Source organism: Rhagoletis zephyria, unplaced genomic scaffold (genome assembly GCF_001687245.7).
Source record: "Rhagoletis zephyria isolate East Lansing unplaced genomic scaffold, Rhagoletis_zephyria_1.1 Rzeph_scaffold_00841, whole genome shotgun sequence".
In the NCBI taxonomy this organism is placed as follows: Eukaryota; Metazoa; Arthropoda; class Insecta; order Diptera; family Tephritidae; genus Rhagoletis; species Rhagoletis zephyria.
The window spans coordinates 174,461-183,484 of record NW_016157925.1 but is presented as its reverse complement, the minus strand read 5'-3'; the positions used below and the strand labels follow the sequence as shown (position 1 = coordinate 183,484).

The window sequence follows — 9,024 nt, the reverse complement described above, 5'->3', positions numbered from 1 at the left end:
AGTTAGGATTTTCTGCTTTTCACCACGTGAAAAAGCATCTCATCTTCCATCCGAATCAACCAAAAAGTGAAAATTGATTTTTTGACACCTAAGCCCCCTTTCCGTAGACCAGGTCACATATAGCGTCAACTTGGAATCCCTTTTGAATAGTTTCCAAACAGTCCTCTATAAAAGCAGTTAAATTGGTAGATCTACTACCCAAAATGAACCCATAATAAATTTTTAACAGCAAAGTGCATTTTGTCTTTAACTATGAACTCAATCAGTTTTAAGGCAGCGGTAAGCTTAGAAATCAATCTGCAATTCTCAATAAAATTTGTATTACCACTTTTAAGGATTGGCGTAATAAAAGTAAATTTCCAGTCAGGGAGGAAAACTCCATACATACAAAGACTTCGTAGATTTCTTTTTAAATTTCGTACAAAGTTCGAAATTTAGACTTACATGGCTTTTGTTAGATAACGAGCTACACTTTTACAAAAAAAATATAAACATTAAATAAACAAAAGCACAACAATAGCCAAAATTTTGTAAGCTGCCGCGACCCTATTTTATGTCCGACTTTGTATATTTTTCAAAATTTAGTTCCCAAACCCTCTTTTATAAATTTCCTCTTTTTATAAGCTATTTTTAAAATTTTCTTTTGCACATTAACTAGCCCCAACAAACCATCTTCAAAAAATAAAAAATAAAAATCTTCTAAAATGAAATACTCTACTTACTCGCCAGCACCAATCGACAAGCTCTCCATATTGCCTTTAATGAAATATAAATTCTCGCCCGTCCAATGGAACACTTTAAAGCTGGGATTAAATTTGTATAACAGCGATTCGCCGGTGCCGTAAAAGTGATCGGACACATGTAGCGAGCAGGATGTTAGTGCGCCAAAAACCTATGGGAGGAAAGAGAAACAATTAATGATACTCGTACTTACATATATAAAAAAAACCTTAATTTTTTGTCACTTACATTATTATCTGTGTCCTGTATAACAATTAGTATAGGACTTTCGAGTTTCTGCATCTTTCGGTAAAGTGAATTCAACGAGAAACCATGCTGGGATGTGCTGAAAATCAATGACCACGAGTAGCCTTCAGCACGTGCGGGTAGGTGTCCACAAAGTTTTTCACTAAAAAAAAAAAAAACGAAAACAAAAATAAGGGTATGTAAGTAAGTAATACTGTAACATGTTACCAAATGGTACGGCATTTGTTTATTTACAATGCACTTTATTTTAATAACTAATTAAATTTAAGTAACTACATTAATAAACTGATTTTGTCAAAGCTCAGCGCATTGATGCCGCAATGAATTGGATAATTTATGTTTGTTAGTAAGCTTGCACTTGCTTATGCAAATTATAATAACCGGTTTTTTTCAATACAATCTCGTGACAAATGTACATTCATACATATGAAGGTACATATCGTAGTTTAAAGTACAAAACCGCACATCAAAAAAATGCAAAACCGCGTATGTGAGGTAGCATAAATTATTTTCTAGAGTGTAAGAACACTCATATTTCAAAATGATTCTCTTTTTTATAAAACAATCGCATTTCTAGCTAGTATATTCAAGGACGAATGGATAAGGCATGAGCCAAGAGCTTGTGTGAGCAAATCCAATTTTTGCCAAAAAATGTCAGTTATGCGGTTTTGCAGAATGACGATATGCGGTTTTGTACTTTAAACGTCGATATGTATATGTACATGTATGTGTGTTTGCACATACGTCATTCAAATATTGCCGTTTTAATTAAAAATTCAAATAAAGGTTTTTCAAATGTGCACAGCTAATTGAATAATTTTAGTGATTTTATTGCCGATGAAATCAGATAGGGATGCAAATTAAAATTTTGATTATTTGTCCCAATGACATTTCATGTTATTTTGTTTTTCCATGATAGGCGGCATGTTAGTAAACAAATACATTGTTAGCATTTACAGTTCAGCATTTTTTTCATTCAATTTGAACTTTGTGGTGGCAGAGCAGCATTTAAACAATTAAAAGTAATTTAAATGGAAATTTTAGGGGCTTCTGTGGTCCGAGGGCTCTGTGGTCCGAGGAATCTGAAAGTGCAATTTATTTTTTTCAACAACGACCGCTGGATGCGCTATGATGCAAAAAAACCATGGGAGGAACATGAAGGAACAGTGCAAACAGTGTTTCTCAACAATGCTTCTAAACAATATTCCTTCATGTTTTTTTTCCACCAAAGAGCACCAAATCGCACCCAGCGGCCGGTTTTGTTTGCAAACATGAATTTGCAGATTCAATAATTGTTTAAATAGCTACTCTGCGACCATAAACTTCAAGTTGAAAAAAACCCTTAAAATCGCCAACCTGGGAAAACTGAGCAATTACTCTTCTGTATACAATCCAAACTTCCCGAAAAGCTTGGTGTCGTAAATTCCCCAGCCGACTGCCGAACAGTGTAATGCAGGGATGAAAAATGGAAATTTCAGATTGTACCTAATACCATAAAATAAACGCACCTAAATGAGACAGATTGTACCTAAAAAAGTTACATCATTCGTTTGTAGTTTTTGTTATTAATTTTATTTAAAATATGAATAGAAAAGATAGACGTACTTTAAACTTGATTAGGTTCGTTTTTTAAACTGAGCTTATATTTATAGACTATAGTGCTAATGGGAATCGGGGAAGCTTTGTTTTTGTCTAGTTTTGACTACTGAAAAATATTGGCGAGAAAGACATAAAACACGCTTTGCGAAGGTTTCCTTTTTAATCCCGCTTTTACAAAAAAAAAAAACAGGAAAAGTCGTCTAATTTATCCGATTCCCTTTAATAGGTGCAGCAAGTCGAGAGGAAATAATCGGAACTGTCGTAAGTTCCTTCGAAAGCATTTTAAACATATTTCCAGAAATGAAATTTGAAGAAATCCTAGACACATACATACTTTTAATTCGAAAAGTCTATGTATCAGTTTACATGGTTTATATAAAATATGGAAATTAGTATGAGTACACAAAATCCCCAGAATCTTGAAACGGAATCTCGATTTAGAATTCAAGAGAGGGCATTTTCTTAGCTCAATAATTATAAATGACTTTCATTCTTTTTTTTTAAGACTATTTAAACAGTAATTGACGAGACTTTGGATATCAAATATTTGTCAACTTTTTAAAAAAGATGTTAAAATGCTTTTCTTTTTTGAGTTTTAAAATAAATCTTTACACCCACTGTTCGGCTACATAACTATAGAAAAGTGCTGCATTCGAATTTATTACTACTTATAAAATATTACTTCACAACTTACCGATGCTCTTCTGTGAGGATTTCTGTTGTGCCAATTAGATCTGGTATGGGGAAGTCCAGGTCAAAGGAACCGGTAGCAAATAATGAAGCCTTGCGGTAATCATCTGTGCTCATAGACAATACCTATAGCGTGGAAGGAGGAGAAAAATTTAAACCAAAACGACATTTAGTAAATTCTTCAATAAAATGTAAAAAAAAGACATAAGTCTGTGTGTTGGGTTTCTTCGATTTTTTGTTTGTTCAATAAGGAAGAAAGAAGTAAACATAACCTAGCAAATCAAATACAGGTATGTACAATTACATTGTCAATCAATCAATCAATTCAGTTCAATTCAATTTAATTAATCAATCAAGTGAAACAATTTGCTGATATACAAATATCACAAATACATATATAATAAGGTGGATAATAAATATTTATTGCGTGATTATTAAGTGAATACATAGTACAATAACTACTATTGATTTGGTAATGATTGCTGGTGCTTTACAAAAACTTTTACAACAGAAATTCGAAAATTATTTAATATCATACATTTTGTTTAAATAATTGATTGAAAATGAAAGAAAAACTGAAACTAAAATAGATTTAGGTAAATGATTTTATGATAAACCTATATAAATACTTGTATATGAATAAATAATTTTTATTGCACGCTACAACTTAAAAGTTGATTGAATTGCTATAGAAATTACTTAAGAAAACTGAATATTTTAGTAAATAAATTTACATGAAGTGAAATGTAAGTACCAAAAAATTATAATGAATATTATTCAAAATTGGCGCATAATCTGTTTAATATAAAAAAGGGAATTAAAATTTTAGATTAACTAAAAATAAATAGCTGGTGGCAGAAAATGTATTTCATTTGCTTATTGCTAAAAAAATAATAATTATTGCTAAAAGACAAACAGAATAACGCTAAGACCTCCTCGTTAAATGATCTTTCAATTAATTATGGTTGCAGAATTGAAAATTGTATTACGAAAGGCTTTGGTATTTCGAAGGACTGTGGTGAGTTGAAAGGCATTGCAGGAATTGCCCCAAGCAAGCGAGCGAAATTCTGCCATCAGCTTATCCGCAGTTTACAGGTACGTATATGAGCAAATTCCACGATTTTGTATGTGTATTTGATTTATTTTTTATGGTATTTATTTCTGGAACTCCATTTATTGAAATGAACGCAAGAAGCGTTTTTTTCTGGCGTAACAAGGAAGTGACACCGAAAAGGAAAAAAAACAACCCGTGAGATTTGCTCCTATACTAAAAAATTTCGTATTCGTTCGGTAAATAAAAAATGTAGAATTGAATTTGTGCTTTAATGTGCGTGTCAGTATTCAGTGAAAGCTTAAGAAAAACTAATAACATATTCACATACGAAACACTAACCGGCTTAACACACATAAATATTTATGCATGTATGCACAAGTAATCCCAGCCAGCAAAATATCCGGAAACGTATCCAAAATTGGTAACAATTTCGTATAAAAAATGTTTCATCCGTTTTCCGATTCTGTTTTCGGACGTTTTTCAGATCAATTCTCCCACTAAAGTGTTCATCCGAAACGTATGTGCAGAAAACTATCGAAAATGGTTGTAAAACGGATGCGCTTTCGGCTATTTTCCTGAAATTTGTCTGATACAATTTTTCGTTGAAAACGATTTCATTATGAACGTCACAGAAACTTTTTCATAGTTTCGGAAACCAAACAAATTTAACATTCAGCAATTATATCAATTTGAATAACTAATTTTAATGTGTTGCTTCTGACGGAATTCGAACCTGGGACCTCCTGAAAGCTAAGAAATAGTAGCACACTTCTCTGCACACTCAACTACTGACGAATATGTATACATGTTTTCAAATGCTCAGTTTGAACGAATATTTTAAAATTATTTTTTTTAAATAAGATGATGACATTTTTCGAAAACAAAAAATGTACGAAAACNAAATGTTTTAAAATTATTATTTTTAAATAAGATGATGACATTTTTCGAAAACAAAAAATGTACGAAAACTGTACTTTCGGCAAAAAGTGCGTTTTTCTGCTGGCTGGGGTTATCATGAAAATATTCATAACAATATTTGTGTAGTTCTTTTAACTTTCGTCAGTGGCTTTTTTCCAAGTAGGTGCTGGTGACAGTAAAGAAAAGTGCATAACTAAGTTAAACAAAATATATCGATAAATGCATATTTAAATAAAATATAATAAGAGAAATAAAACAGTAAAAATTATGTCAACTGCAGCGCGTTATGCGAATTGGTGTTTATGTATGTAGGTTTGAAAGAAAATCTTGCACAATATGTATGACAAAAGGGCCATGAGTAAATGATGAGCTGAGTGCATGAAAAGGTTAAATGTTTACCGATCGATCGATTGCTGGGTGCCTTCATAGATAATGGTCTAATGACGGTAGCATATACATATGTATGTATGTATTGTTTTATTGCCGAATGTAGGGGTTGTCTTTACATTTTTCATCATATCTTTGGTATTTCAAAGTGTGCTTTATCGATGTTCTTGTTTCGAGGAGACAAAGTTCTTTGACCTCAAGTACCCGGTTCAAGTACTTACCCGCCAGATTTCATGCGTAACACCCTAACGTACCCATCCTACTTACTTTATTAAAACATAATAACTTTTTTCAATAGAACTATTAAAAAAAAAATTGCCAAAATACTCCGAAAACTGTAAAAAGCCGACCCCACCCCTAAGCCCGGCAAAAAATATTGTTCTAAAAATTGCCTTGTAAAAATACTTCAAGACTCAGGGGGGTGCAGCGTGTTTTTTTGTTTGATTGGCACGGTAGTACGGTCTAATGTACACATTGGCATGCTAGATTTCATATTAATTTTAGAAAATTGTGCAATAAACGGTTGTTCTTGCTACATATTTCGAAAAATGTGCCGTCAAGCGACGAGTGAGCGAATAAATTGAGAGCGATTAGTGTAATCAAGCGAATAACTACTATAAAATTGTTAGTAGTAAATAAAAGTGAATCTACAATGTAGTAAGTGCGCTTGGTAATAAAATACCAATAGTGTGCAAGTATTTCACAATATTCATAGTTGTTTTGCAATTAAAATTAAACTGTTATTTTATTTATTTTTTAATATAAATGTAAGTTGGTACAAAAGTATGTTGTAATGTGAGAGCTATTGACAAGTGGCTGGACACTTTAGTTTCTAGTGCGCTGTCTTAATGGTACTTAAAAAAAAATACTTACAAGTATTTCAAATATTTTTTGATAGCTGTAAGTATCTTTCTGTAAGCAATATTGCATGTAAGCAGTTACAAACAGCGCCACTTCAGTAACTATCTTCTTTGTCATTATAAGAAAATCAAAAGTAATTTGTCAAACGGCCTTTGCCAACTTAAGTAAAGAGTAAATATTTATTGCGGCACTCTTTGCTTGTGGTTCCAAAATATTTACTTAAGAAAATTGATTGCCTTATGAAGGAGTACAATTGATTATAATATCGTAAACAATCTTGAGTCATGTTTACACTGAGGATAATGCAACGCTGAAAAGGTTTGTATAGAAAACAAATTTTTCCTAAAATGCATAATAGATGCATCGTTTTCTACAACTATCAAGTGGTTCTAGCTGAAAACTGAGAGATTTTTTTTTTGGACAAACAGCTTGAAGATGGGAGGAAAAGTATACTATTTTTAAATTAGGATCAAACGGTTATACAAAATACACTTACTACTTAGCCAGTTGATCAGAACAATCCGAGGGGAAAATGGAATTTAAATTGATTTCCAAAACCAATTTATATGAAAATAGGTAAAGACGACGACTTTGCTCAACGACAAGCCTCAGTTAACGCCCCCGCATGGTTGTTAGACACCCATTTATGGTGGGCTTGTATATAAGTAAGGGGTTAAGGGCTATTGGCAGCTCTCAAGAGAAATCACAAATATTTTGCCGAATTACTTATAATACGAATTGTCATAAAATCGTTGCAAGGGGAATGGAAAATTTAGAAATTTCGATGCAAAGCTTTATTTTTTAGATACCAGAGCAAAACAATGTCGGTTTTGTAATCAAAGGTAAAAAAGTAACGAGACCAAATACTTCCCTTTTTTGATATTTGAAAAAGTATTAAAAATCAGACTTTAGAGCATTTTGGTAAAAGAAAACAGTTCTTGTAGCCTTTTTATAAGAATTTGGAGCAGAATTGTTTCGAAAAATTAGACGCTCAAATTTCTGATTAACTAAATATGCTTGTCTTTGAAAACTGTCCCACAAATTGATTTCCGCATGGCATTAAATGACAAAACTTTTAATGACAAAATTGGGCATTAAAAAGTACCTGCGCCATTGCGTTAAGAAAAATTGTCATAAAATTCATTTCCACATGGCACACGTTTTTAAATGGCACACTTTTTTTTATCATTTTAATGCCTAGTAAAAATGGGGCATTACTCATTGCTTTGTCTTAAGTGTTTTTTTTTTAATTTTTAAAGATAAAAAACAAATCAAGAGGTATTGCACCATTTTAAATGACAAATAAGCGCAGTTTTGATATTTCTAACTAATGGATAACGTAATTAACAGTTTTTTTTTATTATTTAATTACTTCAGCTTCAATATGCGAAAGTGAAACTATCGAGTCTCTACAGTTGCAGCCGGAACAGAAGTTGGTTTAACAGACACTTTATTTAGTGAAATGTTAGAATAAGCCCAATTAGAGTGACAACCCTCCTCCTGGCACTCACAGAGGGTTGTTTTACTGATTATTTTCTCGATTATTATACATTATATTTTCCCACTGGGGTTTTTAAGAGCCAATACCCTTTGATCCGGCTTTTTCAAAATTTTGATTTTTTTATCCTTTTCCAAAACTAAGTGCGACTTTTGGCCTGTTCCAAAAATTATTTTAGGAAATTTTAACAGAACCATGATTATAAAAAAAAAATATTTCCTCCAGTAGATACGCCGCTGTGGTGTAGTGGTGAGCAGTGCGCGCTTCCACTCATCAGCACTTGGGTTCAAGTCCTGGTCAAAGCAACATCGTAAAAAAAATATAGAAAAAGGTTTTTTCTTAACAGCGGTCACCCCTCGGCAGGCAGTGGCAAACCTCCGAGTGTATTTCTGCCAAGAAAAACAGCTTCTCATAAAAATACAATCGCCGTTCGGAGTCGGGGTAAAACTGGAGGTCCCTCCGCTTTGTGTGACAACATCAAGGCGCACGCCACAAGTTGGAGGAGAAGCTCGGCCAAACACTAACATATGAGTAAGCGCCAATCTATTATTATTATTATTATTATTACTATATTATCCAGTAGATACGAAAAGAGCACTTAAAACTTAAAAGGAAATGCAACTCTTCTCCTGCAGCTGTCATGTTTGTTTACACATATGTACAAGAAATATGTTATGTAAACAATAATCTTTTGGTTTAAAATAAATAACTACTAGTGTTCGCCCAGCGGTTGAAATTCAACCTTTTAAAATAAGGGGAGCTGAGGTGGGCTGAGTTGAGCCGGGTTGAGTTAATTGAACTGAATTGAGGTGAAATGCGTTGAACAACATAGCAGAATATAACATAAAATAACATAACAACACCACATAACACAACTCAACACAAAACAACACAACATAACATAACATAAGATAACATAACATAATATGACTTAGCACGGTATAACATAACATAGCATAACATAACATTACATATCATTACATAGCATTACATAACACAACATAACATAACATAACACAACATAACATGA

The 9,024-nt window shown here is 32.6% G+C and overlaps 1 protein-coding gene across 8 annotated transcripts in view; it reads right to left on the bottom strand.

The window, feature by feature from the left end:
• Positions 1 to 522: 522 nt before the first annotated feature.
• The window catches only part of mtd (TLD domain-containing protein mustard), a 164,824-nt gene continuing 156,322 nt past the window's right edge, over positions 523 to 9,024 (bottom strand). For 2 of the 8 annotated variants that reach the window (XM_017614502.1, XM_017614504.1), the window contains 3 exons: positions 3,281 to 3,402; positions 970 to 1,129; positions 526 to 892 (listed from right to left, as the gene is read on the bottom strand). In XM_017614502.1, coding sequence (XP_017469991.1) covers positions 719 to 892; positions 970 to 1,129; positions 3,281 to 3,402 — 456 coding nt within the window. In that variant the 3' untranslated portion in view covers positions 526 to 718. Of the gene's footprint in view, positions 893 to 969; positions 1,130 to 3,280; positions 3,403 to 9,024 lie in introns of all 8 variants that reach the window. The other 6 variants (XM_017614503.1, XM_017614509.1, XM_017614507.1 and 3 more) reach the window with 5 other exon arrangements.